The 15,177-nt window shown below is 44.4% G+C and overlaps 1 protein-coding gene across 2 annotated transcripts in view; it reads right to left on the reverse strand.

Moving 5' to 3' along the window:
- Positions 1-14,028, reverse strand: part of adamts14 (ADAM metallopeptidase with thrombospondin type 1 motif, 14) — a 54,213-nt gene extending 40,185 nt beyond the window's left edge. Inside the window, exons 1-2 of one of the 2 annotated variants that reach the window (XM_023808106.2) lie at positions 13,280-14,028; positions 12,336-12,730 (exon numbers count right to left, since the gene is read on the reverse strand). In XM_023808106.2, coding sequence (XP_023663874.1) covers positions 12,336-12,730; positions 13,280-13,358 — 474 coding nt within the window. In that variant the 5' untranslated portion in view covers positions 13,359-14,028. The remainder of the gene's footprint in view (positions 1-12,335; positions 12,731-13,279) is intronic. The other variant, XM_023808105.2, reaches the window with a different exon arrangement.
- Positions 14,029-15,177: the final 1,149 nt, after the last annotated feature.

Raw genomic sequence — 15,177 nt, forward strand, 5'->3', positions numbered from 1 at the left:
TCTTAGTGGCCACCCCAGAGCTAAAGAATGGTGTTGGGCAGGTCAGCCGGATGATGATGTAAACAATATATCCATCCATCCATTTTCTGTAACCGACTCCACTTTTCAGGGTCGCGGGGGGTCTGGAGCCTATCCCGGAGGTTACAGGCGCAAGGCGGGGAATAACCCAGAATGGGGCACCAACCCATCACAGGGCACAAGGCGGGGAATAACCCAGGATGGGGCTCCAACCCATCACAGGGCACAAGGCGGGGAACAACCCAGAATGGGGCACCAACCCTTCACAGAGCACAAGGCGGGGAACAACCCAGAATGGGGCACCAACCCATCACAGGGCACAAGGCGGGGAACAACCCAGAATGGGGCACCAACCCATCACAGGGCACAAGGCGGGGAATAACCCAGAATGGGGCACCAACCCATCACAGGGCACAAGGCGGGGAATAACCCAGAATGGGGCACCAACCCATCACAGGGCACAAGGCGGGGAATAACCCAGAATGGGGCACCAACCCATCACAGGGCACAAGGCGGGGAATAACCCAGAATGGGGCACCAACCCATCACAGGGCACAAGGCGGGGAACAACCCAGGATGGGGCTCCAACCCATCACAGGGCACAAGGCGGGGAATAACCCAGAATGGGGCACCAACCCATCACAGGGCACAAGGCGGGGAATAACCCAGAATGGGGCACCAACCCATCACAGGGCACAAGGCGGGGAATAACCCAGAATGGGGCACCAACCCATCACAGGGCACAAGGCGGGGAATAACCCAGAATGGGGCACCAACCCATCACAGGGCACAAGGCGGGGAATAACCCAGAATGGGGCACCAACCCATCACAGGGCACAAGGCGGGGAACAACCCAGAATGGGGCACCATTGGGGCACCATTGGAGCCCCATCCTGGGTTGTTCCCCGCCTTGTGCCCTGTGATGGGTTGGTGCCCCATTCTGGGTTGTTCCCCGCCTTGTGGGGCACCAACCCATCACAGGGCTCACTCACACTTGCATACACATTGGCAATTTGGTAACTCCAGTTAACTTCAGCTTTGCGCTGTTTATAAACAATACAGACAGCACAGTAATGATAACCTGATATATGCTACAATATGATTCATGATACATGATACATGATAAGAACAGGAGAACTGATGAGTCGGCGAGTCCCAGTTACCCTCTTCCATATCAAACTTCACTTCCCTTCTTTTCTCCTCCTTCTCCCCAGTATGCCCTCCTTCCTTAATCCTACAATGCACCTGAATGCTACCATGCTTCATGATGGGCAGCTAACACCCCTAAGCTAAACTGGTACCTCCCTGAGCAGCCCTCAATGTACCACGTTTTTATGTCCGGCATCACAGAAGCTCTCAACTTCATCAAGGTGATGCAGCTAATGAGCACATAAGAAGGCCTAACTCACACATCAGGAGATCCAACTTACACATCATGAAGCCTAACTCACACATCAGGAGGCCTAACTCACACATCAGGAGGCCTAACTCACACATCAGGAGGCCTAACTCACACATCAGGAGGCCTAAAACACTGAGCTGCACTTTGTACAAACACATAGCCTAAAGCTCACAGACACATTACACTCAAAAATAAATTCCAAACAACCCTAGAGGGTGAATATACCAGAAATTTAAGTATCTGCTTAAAAATGTGCTGTCACTGATAATTACTGTTTTCTTCAAGGAAACCATAACAAATACTGTTTTCCAGAACTATTTTCATAGATTTAAGATCAGCCACTTGAACTCTCACAGAGTTCACTGGGTCCAGAATTACAAAAAATTGTAAAGCAGATTTTGAAAAAAAAAAAAAACAACAAAAAAAAGAAAATAAAATCAGTATAGCATTTCTGAACCTACAATGCTTCATATCCAGTGCTAACTCCTGAAAGTCCTTCACGCCAGGAATCAAGGATTAGCATGGGCGCTTTATGAGAGCAGCTGGCATAAATAGCCAGAACAAGCTAACTGATTACAGAGCCAATTAAAATCTGAAATTATAAACACAAGCTTTAGCCTATCTTGATTTGATCTCATGATGCTGGATTTGGATTTAAGTCATCCCTCCCACATAGAAACGCAGACCATAGATCACTCATAGATATGGCAGCAGTGGATCTGACTAAGGAGCGGGCTAAACTTTTTATAACAGGAAAGCATATTTCTTTTCCTAGCAGATGAATTGGGAGCACTGGAGAGAGCAGGAATCATTTATTGCATTAAACGGGAGCCGGGCATGAATTACGCGGCGGCGATGGCTGCACTGCTCAGCAAGCCAAACGTATCTAGATTCCCCCTCCCTGGTTTGGTCTTCCCTGGATTTACAGTTTCTTTCCTCCCTTCAGTGCCGCTCTTGTTTCAAAGAGGGGCTCAGAATTTTTCCGGAACATCCTGGGAATCGCGGGGACCGCACCGGCACACGGGAACACTCCAAGGTGCTTGAGAGCATCCGTCTGAGCTGGGGAACAGCTTCCATTTGTCAACTTCAAATCAACGCATGCTTAAATATTCTTTCATATGAGGGAAACCAGTCTACATCACTGCACAAGTCACAGGTTATTGGTTTTAAATGTCTGACATTCTTCATTCTATTATCAATGCACAAGCTCTCAATGGCCTTCAGGATATTTGGGACCGATCCATCCATTTCCTGTAACCTCTTGTCCAATTCAGGGTTGCGGGGGATCCAAAGCCTATGGGCACATGGTAGGGAACAACCCAGGATGGGACTCAAACCCATCACAGGACACACTCTATACATTCACTCACAGCTATGGGAAATTTGGTAACTCCAATTAAACTGAGCATGTTTTTGGACTGTGGGGGGAAACCAGAGTACCCAGAGAAACCCCCACAATAACACGGGGAGAACATGCAAACTCCACACACATGGAGGCATGACAGAGTCTCAAATCCTCTCCCCAGACGTGTAAGGCAACAGTGCTAACCACTGCACCACAGTGCCACCTTTGGAACTGATTTTTGGCTATAAATAATGAAATGGAGCTTTATCTGACACTTGCACAAGTATAGGTACATTGGGAATGCTTCTTTTTGCATAACCATTTTTGCTCCCCTTTGAGAAACACACATATACAGTTGACAGCAAAGCTTAGAGTTCAAACACAGGTTCATGGCATTTATCCTGCACCCCTAAAACATTTCAGGGGGTTAAGGGTCCCCAAAAACATGAAACTTTTCTGCCAAACCCAGGGCTCAAACCAACAACCATCCAATCGCAGGCACGTGACAAGACCTAACCCACTGAGCCATCCAAATGCGCAGCCTAAAGCTCACAAACACATTACACTCAAAGATCAATTCCACACCAGCCTAGAGGGTGAATGTACCAGCGATTTAAGTATCTCCCTAAAGATGTGTTGTCACATATTTACGGTAAGCCACATGTACTCTCACTGAATTCGAGCAAAGCAGGCATGTGAGCGGAATGAAAGGTTTCAGATTTTAGTACAGTCTAGGACACTAAAAAGACACGAAAAAAAGATATGAGCAACGCTACAAAGATCAGAGATCAGAGTGAGATATCACATGAGATGCTGTCGTAAACACACAGTGGGTAACACTGTAACCTTACATCTCTGGGGCTGCAGATTCGAATCCCACCACTGTTTAGTGAGCAAACGTCATGTGTTCCATCCATATTTAAGCAGGATTTCTGTAGGTGCCCAGGTCTCCTCCAAGATTTCAAAGACACACCATTCAATGAATCAGCGTCTGAAAACTGCCCAAAGTTTGTCTTTGTCCTGTAACACTGGAAAGTGCCAACAAACATTTGCATGTCTTTCCAGAAACAGCAATTTGTTGGGAAACATCATTTAAACAGGAAGATTTGGAATCCGTCAAATCATTAAGTATACCTACACATCGCTTTCTGTTCTCTCTGCAAGAACCAGTAGATTAGACTGGAGTTTTTACATTTATGATGCTGTTCCAGGCCATCCAGCATGAGGAAACATTAGAAGTGCTATTTATCTTGCACCTGGTTGGAGTTAAAAACAATTTTGTGATGGGGGGGGGGATTTCAAACCCAACTTTAACAAGCACCCATAAATGCACTGTCTTTGTAAACACTAAAATCACCCAAACATTTCAAGATGTCAGCCAGCTCTGCAGGACTACAGTCACCACACTGGTTGACAAGAAAAGTAAATGAACAGGATGTTCTTTACCTCAGTTGTTATCCTTATGCTTAGTGACTGGATTTCTCATTTCAAAGCTGTACATGATGCCTTCAAATCATCTACAGCATAAGCATACTATTTCATAGTACAGTACTCCCCCTCATCCACTGTTTCAGTATCTACAATTCCGGCTATCTGCGACATATCACAGACTGAGAAAAAAAAACGTGTAACAAATTGTTTGTTCATTGTTCATTGCACATCTCCCAAACAAAGAAACAAGCAAAAATACAGAAATGGACAAGGATGAGTGAATCAATGAATTCAGGGACAAGATCAGCTCAGTTACCAAGAAAACAGGTTGAAGTAACACATCGAGACCAGTCTTCAGAAGAGGGGACTTCAGTCACCTCAGTAGTGGGGTTTCCAGAAATGACATGTATACTGTAAGTGTATTAGTACAGTTTACTCGGTAAAACTCACTCTTCAGCGCCTGCCAGAACCAATACAACACCTGGCCTACTGGGGCCACTGGGATGCCCGCAAACATGTTTTTCTCATTAACTTACATTTCCCAAAGGTGCTCCCGATGGGCAGGGCTTGGGAGTTGTAATTAAGAGATGGGTGGAATGTGTCCGGAGATGGAGGCAGCTGACTTTCAGGAAGAGCTGCTGTGGTTGATCGGAAGAGAACTTGACCATCTTAGCAGTTAAGTTGGTGCGGCAGCGACATGCAGGAGAGATGGACCGAAGCATAAAACGCTACCCAACCAGTGCATGACAAAGCTAGGAGCTGAATGTGGAAACATAACTTTAGATGTGGACCATTTAATGCGACTCTAATACTCCAGTGGGATGTGGTAGCTGAAGAACGGCAGTAATGAACTTTTCTGTAATATGCTGTCATCGATGATTTATTTCAATACCACCGGCAAGCCACTTGCAGTTCACACTAGGTAACCCATCCAACAGCAGGTCTGGGCCTGGCCAGTACTTGGATGGGAGACCAAGTGGGAATGCTGGGTTGCAGCTGGATGAGGTGGTGGTGTGGCCAACTGGTTAGCTGATGATATGGTCAGTGTGGATCCTAATGCCCCAGTGCAGTGATGAGGACACTGGGCTGAAAAAGTGGTGCCGTCCTTCGGATGAAACATAAAAACTGAGGTCCTGACTCTCTGAGGTCATAAAGGAAGCCTGGGTATCTTTCATTAGAGTAGCGGTGGTATCCCAATGTCCTGGTTAAAACTGCCCACTGTGGCCCTATCAGATCATCCACTGTATCTATCAGGTGAACTCTCTCCTGCCCCTTCACCACCTTACCTATTGTGTGGTGAGCGTACTGGTGCAGGATGGCTGCTGTGACATCATCCAGGTGGGGGCCACACAGTGGTGGAGGTGGAAGAGGCTCCCCATTGGTTATGTACAGCGCTTTGGGTGTCTTGAAAAGCGCTATATAAATGTAACATTCATTTTTTTATTCGTTCAATATGACACGTGGGCGTGGTTTGGGTGAGTGCTGTGGTCGGAAGCTTGAATCCCTCCCCTCATGTGCGTTCCCTCAGAGTACTCCTCACTCAGTCAGAAGACACGCCATAAGGCCAACCGGCATCCCTGCACTGCCCACGGAGTATGACTGTGTGTGTGTGTGCCCTGCAATGGACTGGCATCCCAGCCAGGGTGCACCCCAGCCTCGTGCCCTGCAATGGACTGGCATCCCATTCAGGGTGTACCCCAGCCTCGTGCCCTGCGATGGACTGGCATCCCATTCAGGGTGTACCCCAGCCTCGTGCCCTGCGATGGACTGGCATCCCAGCCAGGGTGTACCCCAGCCTCGTGCCCTGCGATGGACTGGCATCCCAGCCAGGGTGTACCCCAGCCTCGTGCCCTGCGATGGACTGGCATCCCAGCCAGGGTGTACCCCAGCCTCGTGCCCTGCGATGGACTGGCATCCCAGCCAGGGTGTACCCCAGCCTCGTGCCCTGCGATGGACTGGCATCCCATCCAGGGTGTACCCCAGCCTCGTGCCCTGCGATGGACTGCCATCCCAGCCAGGTTCCACTCGGACCTATTGCTCTGTGCTTGCTGGGACAGATTCCAGGCCCATAACCCTGACCAGGATAAGCAGTTAGGAAATGGATGGATGGATTGTTTGGACTTTTTAACCGAAATGAAGTCTGGTCTTACAAAAACTGAGCAAAAATAACTGAAAAACCCAAAGAGAGTTTTATAAATGTAAGTCGAATCATATCCATTACATACCCATTGCAAAGAAGTGAGATGAAAATTTTTATTTTAAACGGTAAAAGAAATAAGCATGTGTTTAAATGCAGTGACTACGCAGCGATAATTTCCCGTAACATTGACCAAGCTATCAAATTTAGCAGCTTTTCATTACACTGACATTTATGTCTTCCAGCTGGTGCATTTAGAAGGACATGAATTACTTTGTGTGTGTAATAATCCCTCTCACTACATTCATAAGAGCCTTTTCTCGACATGCTTTTGGACATCTGTTTGTAAATCAGAGAAAACGGAAATTGGGTCAGACGAAAGCCCTCCATCAGGGCCACTTTGCCGTCAGACTGTTTGGGTAACATGGGTTGTTTATATCTCCCCAGTCCTTGTGATTGGGTGACACAGCCAGAGATGGCGCTAGAGAGTCGCCTTGAAATACACTCAGCTTGGATGCATGATGAAAGATCCATCAGGAGGAAAAATGATTGGTTCAGAGAGATAACAATCAGAACCAACAGGAGGTGGGTCCAAGCAACTAGAGGAGGCGGGACCAAGACATCTGATTGGTTGGTCCTGCCTCCTCTAGTTGCTTGGACCCACCTACTCTACAATCTGATTGGTTATCTCTCTGAACCAATCATTTTTTTCCTTCTGCCCTCAGAACATTTTTGTGTAAGTAAAACTTCCATGAGCCAATCAAGATGGTAGGAGAAAATGTCCCAGACTGGGTGAGACTGAATGCTTAGATACGGATGAGAGCTACGCACCTGAAGCATGTGCATGGGGCTTGGTGCAAAAATGGGGCCCTGTGCTGTGTGTTATCATCAATTACTGGTCATTCTTGCTGGTTTCCACATCTGAGGTCCAGCAACATCAAACACTGAGGATGGCATTATGCCAAAATGCGTCTGTACAGTGACATTCAATTAAACAATATTAAGCAAAGTACTTAATAGGAGTGAAGCCCATTTTTTTCTGTACTCTACTGAGGATAAACCAGCAATATTGTATTATATATGTCATTCTATGATTACGATTAATATTTGGCGATAGTTAAGGTTTTATGCTGGTTGTCGCTGCTTATCTCCGATCCGCTATGTATAGCTATTACAGTAATAATATATGTCATAATACAAGCATATATTTTACGTAATATATATTTTAATTCATAGGGAATTAGGAGACATATCCAGGATGGACCCATCCAAGATAGCCGTGAGTTATGGCCTTGCAGGAACTCGATAACTGAGCCGTTCTGATGTAAACTATGGTGCGAGGTCACGTATGCTATTCCTTAAACTGAATTCATCTCCGATTACATCATGTCTGACTTTTAGTGCTACAAGCGCTCTGCCAACAATAATCGAGCGACAAAGCCCGACGGGACTAACGGGAACATATGCTTGCACTTTTTATTGCATATATAAACATATCTTAAGTGAATGTTTGGTTTTGATCACTTTCTGCAGAGTCGTTTCTTCTTAATTACCTCACCTGAGGGTTCGAAGCGTTTAATCTCAACGATGATTCACTCCCATATGGCATGATTATCCTTTCTGTCGCCAACAGAAGCTCAGAAGGGGTTTTCTTATTTAGGAGAACAACGATGGGTGCTAATTGGGGGTGTCCAGCTCTGGTCCTCCAGCAAGGGGGTGGGGATCCAGAACACAGAACCATCCTTTTAGGCCAGACTGCTGTGACCATTTCATCCCCATTACATTGCACTCTGTGAGCTTCACCCACATGCGGGGCTGCTGATGTCATGCGGCAGCCCCCCCGCACAGTCAGCATGCTATAACGAGGCCAAGCCCAAATCGGGGCAGCACTAGTCTCGCAAAAGCTGCATGTGCAGAATGAGCTTTTAGTGCACAACCCTGGGGAGGCCTGATCTCAGCATCCATCCATCCATCCATCCATTTTCTACACCTGCTTGTCGTACGCAGGGTCATGGGAATCTGGAGTCTAGGCAGAAAACATCCCATGACAGGGCACCAGCCCATTGCAGAGACCACATCTCATGCCCAAAGAAGAGCCACAGGATACCATCCACATCCGTGCCTGTAGGCTCAAACGCCCAGGGCTACAGTGATCGAGAGAATGCCATACCCAGACTCCGACGTGAGAGATCATGACTCATTATCACTAGAAGACGGGAACGGAGCTGAGAGGGGGGGTTATAACTGTTGAGAGGGGAGACGTAGAGGCACAGTCCCACACTGGCTCTCATACGCGTTTGTGAGATATACGGACAATACTGAACCAAACGTTAACCAAATGCTAACAGAATTTTCAGCACACTTGTCCAACTGTACACCCAACTCTTACTAATTCCTCTTTTATGGAGTAGTATATCCTCTAATCTAGCAATCAGCCCTTTTTTTTGGGGGGGGGGGGGCATCATCCTTTACTAAAGACTCTCATTATTTCTTTAATCATTCTGGTCTCCATTCAACACCGTTGTTGTTTGACATCTGTTTAAATGCTATATATACTTTTTTAATCAACAGAACCAAATCATGTCAGTGTTTGTTCAACCTAAACCGCGACCAAACCGATGGATGGTGTATCTGGAGGCAAAAGGCTTTGCCTTTCTGTCTCATTGGGCAAGCAGTGGAAAGCAGGAGAAAACCCTCAGAATTTAAAGACATTCACGATTTCACAGAAATGCAGCGACATACTGACGCTGTTTGTCAGGCACGCTGACTGTGATTGGGTTTAACTCTGCAATTTTACATAAGCCATCCGGTGATACTGCTCACCTGCAAAAAAGCAGATGTGCGACTAGAACGGTACTTTAGAGCAAACCCACTGATCTCCACTTCCCTACCTGGATGCCCTCATACACGGTGCTCACAGGATGCTTGCTTAATTCAGGGAAAAATAAAAAGTGCAATTTTATTGGTGTTATATTAATAAAGTAATGCTGTTTGGGTAACACATTACATTAACTGCACCATCATAGTGCCTTTATAATGCATTCACAGAACATTCAGTGCACCTTCATAATGCATTCATAGAACATTCAGTGCACCTTCATAATGCATTCATAGAACATACAGTGCACCTTCATAATGCATTCATAAAACATTCATAAGGATTCATAAGCAGCATTCTAACATACCTTACCAGCTTTAATATACATTAAGAACAATCATTTTATGATTACACAATTGTTTATTTTTTCATATAATGTTTCTTATTAATATATAATAAAGGTGCTAAGGTATGAGAGAATGCTGCTTATGAATGCTTATGAATGTTCTATGAATGCATTCATTACAAGTAATAATAAACTGAAACCCAAATTATAGTTCTAAATGGGCTGTTAAAGTTAAAAAATTAATTGAGAAGCAGTCTCACTGGGAGCTTCTTAATGAGTATCACCTTTGTAATAACATAAAACACCAAACATCTGTGTTGTGTATCCAACTGGGAAAGAATAACTACAGTTGTAATTAATAACAAAATGGCAAGAACAGAACTGAAAGACGCAGTCAAAAAAAATCATGACAATAAAAAGAAAATGTCTGTGCAGATATGTTAGACATTGCTTGTCAATGGACTTTTGTTATGAAACCAATAAATTAGCGACATTTTTACAGAACTGAGTAACTGTCCCAAGACTTTCTGTCAGCACTGCAGAGCTTGTTGCTTATCAACAGGTTGCTATTCACACTCAGGTGCAAACATCATCCAAATGCCAATGTGTGTTATTAAGCCGTACCACGGATGACTAAACATAGGTAAGATAAAGCAGAAATGCACCGTGGCAAGATCGATAGCCGCATCCATGCCTGTGCATTCACCTCTGTAGTCTGTAGACCGAAATAGAAAGCCAGCAAAAATGCAGAGAAACCGAGGGAGATTAATAACCCCGTAAATCTGAATTAATGACAATAATCTTTTTCCGCTCGTATGGTGCCAGACACACTCCGTGTCTGTTTTATAATGAGTGGAGTGCGCGGATTTATAGAGCGCAGAAAACGGTTGGGGGTGGCGGGGAGGTGGGAGACTTAGATTTTCAGTCATTCATCATTCACGCACCGAAGAGCAGCCAAACGGGACTCTAGATCTCTCTCGCTCTCAAATACACAGAATAATCACAGACATCGACCGGTCCTTTCATATTTACAACAGCTGGCTAGCATCGACCCCCCCGCCCCTTCTGTCAGATTTCCAGATGATGTGTAAAGCCGGCATGAAATGGATTGGCTGATTTCTCTGACTATAATATAACACGAGGTCACTCTTGCCCGACTCCCGTGGCAGTGTAACGCAACAGGAGTTGCCCTTTATTTGCTTCTATGAGAAGCAGTTGCATAATAATTTCCAACAAAGTGGAAAAAAACAAGCGTGTAATGTTAAGTTTCATACAAAATTCTTAAAGCCGGTTAATCTAATTAAATGTAATACGAAAATATCTCATTTTATGAGAAGTGACATATTAAAAGTCTCTATTTCTTGGTGTCATTTGTCTTGGTGTCAATTGTCATTGCGAAAACCAGGTTAATCAGTTGAAGAGAACATTGAGTTCATCACGCAAGTGCATTTTAGAATCTGAACAGAGGTAAACAGCGGTATAAAAGCCCCCAGCTGGTTAAAAATAACAATCCCTCCAGCTCATAAAAGCTACAACACGAAGCTTGTCCCCAAAAATGAAAAGAACGTTTCATAACCTTCAAACACTAAACATCTAGGCACGGTACAGAGAATATTATAGTCTTGTCGCTGCTGACTGCAATTACCTGGGAGGCTAATCAATGTCCGTCCGGTGAATGATTTCATTGTGTGCCTAGGTGTCCACCTAAAACACTCCGAGCTTGTGTACGGGAGAGGGGGCGGAGAATGGGGGTCTGAAGCAGCCTTGAAAAAGCGCAGCTACGTCATCGTGCCAGACGAGGGCCTCCGCTAAATGCCTCTACTCCGGCTTTACTTTAGAAACAGATCTTTCTTTCTTAAGAATAACTCCGAGTCGTCTTTTACGCGGGAGACGGCAAATGTTATTTTTACTCTTAACTACGCACTCACACATTTACCTCTATGCACAGTGATTCTAATTCACTAAATAGGAAGTTATTCCTACATTCCTTTGAAGTTGACACATAGTCATTTCATAGACTAATCGCATAAACAAAAGAAATGCTAGCAGCTGACTTTTAGAAGTCATTTCACTGAACTCCAAGACATATTGAGTGAGTTTTTTTCTGCTTTTTGGGAAGGAGCTGAGAGGCACCTTAATTAAATTTCCATACATGCAAGTTTGGGAACAAGCGGTGAGTTTGTTCATTTGGCAAAGACGTGGAAGCACATGGCGATCGAACTATAGAAACCCAAAGCGTTCATATTCACAATCAGGCTTCGTTTTATGGCGTCCGATAAGTTGACAGGCATAGGTATCCAATTTCAAATAATTTGCAGAGCAGAACTTTAATGGAAGAAGGAAATTCATCATATGTTAAAATAAAAACATTTTAATAATACCCAATGAAAGAATCTGACTATTAAACTCTAATACCAATACATAACCAATGAAACAAAAACTGACATCGTCCTAATAATATGCAGTGGTAATTATTGTAAATATCAGCGTCACAGGGGCCAGCTATGTGGCCTCCGTAACAGGATTGCATGCAAATGACTCAAAATTCAAAAGCAGGTGACACACAACTGATGGGCAACTGTAATCAACCTCAAACTATCATTTGCATATAACAAGCACAAAAACTATCTATAACACATGTCAGCAGGCACACTAGGAGTTTAGAAGCCGAGCGCACCTTAGTGGACGGTCAGCGATAACAGCTTATTATTATTATTATTATTATTATTTATTATTATTATTATTATTATTATTACTACTACTACTACTCACTCATAGATAATTTGGCAGACGTGTATCGATATGTATCTCTGTGTGCGGCGAAGGAGGCCGATTTACCAGTCCATCGCAGTTGCTTAAAGCCACCGAGGCCTCCGGCATGTCGCTTACATCCCCGGTGAAGACGCAGTCCCCGTGAACGCGTTCCTTAGCCGTCTCCTCAAAGTCTTCGTGCCACTCCACAAAAGCACCGGGAGCCACGAGTCTTCTGTTGGCTTTCAGCCGTAAGTGCAGCTCCTTGCCGAAAACCGTGACATTGAAAAACAAGTGCTGTCCGCCTGAGGTGAAAGAAAGGGTCCCGGGGGCGCTGCGGGATACCCGTCTGGCTCCATGAGGCGAACCGCCGCCTTTGCTTCCAGCAGCTGCCGAGACCACGTGTGAAATATAGCGGCCCCGGGAGTCTGTACTGAATGGCACGGTAAGACCATATTCACTTAACTTTCCAGAGATATTGTCTGATGGGACAAACATTGAAGTAAGAAACACGGTCACTCAGAAAGTTAATCCAGTGTAGACTAGAAGGAAACAAACATTCCATGCAAAGTAGGCTAAATATTTTTTATAGCAATCGAAATCCCTATTAAAACGGACGCCTTCTATTTTTATGTAGCACGAATCACATTGCATATACGGTATAAGAAAACGAAAGAATCAGTGGTGTTGAATATATGCACGTATATGCAGTGTAATCCAGAAGACAAGATAAATGATTATTTTTTGTCGATTATTTAATAAATGGGACATTCTAGCATACTTTTTAAAAGCCCACACCATCATTTGGACACCTGCCAAAGTAAAGTTGCAATGAAGGTGTATTCAGGACGTATTAACAGTAGCAAGTAACTCCCCAGTCTGCATCGCCGCTGCCTAAATCTATGCAAAAACTTATGAAACAACGTAAAAGTGCCTCTTGTTTGGCATTATACTGGCCCGAAATTCCTCCGTGTAAAAATGAATATGTGCAAGCATAAACTCAGTAAAAAAAGCAGAGAAATAAAACTTACCATGGGATTTTGCAGAGTGCCTGTAATCCAGAAAAATGAAGCTGATTGAACAGTACATAATAAAATAAATACAATCCATAACGAAGCCTTATTTATACTGCAAGCTGCCACTGTAAAGCAACGGGAGTTCAAGGTTTTCTTTTACTAGTGTAAAAACGGGGTTGAATTACTCGTCTCCCCGGACCAGCAGTTTATGGGACAACGAGTCGATGCGTCGCCGCAGCCGGAGCGCCGATCATGCCAAACGCCACCCGCACGCTAAACTGACCGATACTCAGAAGCCGTACAGATCTTTTGGCCTCTGTTGAACTGTGCATAAACCGGGACGGCCCCGTCCATTAGGACAGGGGGAAAAAGTCGGCGGTGAAAAAAAGGGCTCATGACGACACCCCCCTGACTAATCACAGAGTCCGGGGACGTGAAGGCTCACAGGCGGACGGGCTGCAGGCTTGTGAGCGTATATTTTTGTGCTAGAAAACGTATGCCAATGCATATTATAGTTATTACATAATGTAAGATAAATAATATAAAAAACGGCTTGGCATTGATATTTCGGACAAACTTTAAACCTGTAAAACTTCCATTTATTCCATTACCAGAATCTCCAGTCATCAGTACCATAAAAGTTTAACCCTAAAAGAGTTGCACCGAAAGCTTTGAACTGTGAATGACTGTAAAGCGAACAACTTCAGGAATGTACTGAAGGAAACTTAACTCGTTTCCTTTCTAAATCCTAAAGTTGTGCTGTTCTGCGAAGGAAGTATAGGCCTACAACGTGTAGTTTGGTGCAAACCTCCTTTACTTCAAAGACCTTCACCTACCGCCACGTATCGTTCGTTCGTGCTAATTAGACTTAAAAAAAAAAAAAAAAAAAAACTAGAGTAGATTAGTTTTTGCAACAAAAAACTGCTACTACCTTTCCGTTGCGTTATACATTTACTGCAAAGCTTCAAGAACAGCGCCGCCTGCTGGGGGATCCGACACAATGCACTTTTGTAGTAGATGGGGGTACAAAACAACCCCTGTGCGCCGTCAAGTTCAAGGTTTGTCATCAAACAGACGCAGGCACGCGCGGCACACCGATTCTGTGTTAAAGACGGCACGACCAAAGGCGTTTCCACCTCTCGGGTATTTTTGGGCTTCCCATACGTTTCAGGCTCATTGGGCGTAGGCATCTTTCCAGGAGGTTTTATTGCCGCATTAATGTCAGGCAACTCATGCATAAAGTCAAACAAACGCAAGAGATGGTTTACATGGTTTTTTACCGCCATGAATATAATTATGCTTTATAAAAAATATGGCTTTAAAAAAGAAATATGAACAAAAAGTTTTACAGACTTGGTGGAAGGTTTTGTAAAAATCTGATGTTGACGGTATAAGATTTGTATCACCGCAGAAGCAGTATCTGAATTCTGTTGTAACTACTGAAGTTATAGCAACAAGTAGTGAGATATAATGATAATTTTGTAAAAAAAAAAAAAAAAAACATTTGCATTTGGTGACTGTGCTACAATGACTGCATTTGTTCCATCCATCCATCCATCCATCCATTTTCTGAAACCGGCTATCCTATTCAGGGTCGCGAGGGGTCCGGAGATTATCTCGGAGGCTACGGGCGCAAGGTGGGGAACAACCCAGGACGAGGCGCCAACCAGTCACAGGGCACTGCCGTTACTCAAACTTGTTATTTATTAAAGTGTATTTATACATCTGTCTGTCCATCTTTCGTGGCCATTTTATCCTGCACAGGGTCATGTTGAGCCTGGGATCCTTCCCGGGAAACACAGGTCACACACACAATCACATACTGAGCAATGTATTTACTCATCATGCTTTAAAATGACAGAACTATTAAGTTAAGTACAACATTAGTTCCTTTCATAATAAATAAAACACTT

This window comes from Paramormyrops kingsleyae, chromosome 20, assembly GCF_048594095.1.
Source record: "Paramormyrops kingsleyae isolate MSU_618 chromosome 20, PKINGS_0.4, whole genome shotgun sequence".
Taxonomy (NCBI): Eukaryota; Metazoa; Chordata; class Actinopteri; order Osteoglossiformes; family Mormyridae; genus Paramormyrops; species Paramormyrops kingsleyae.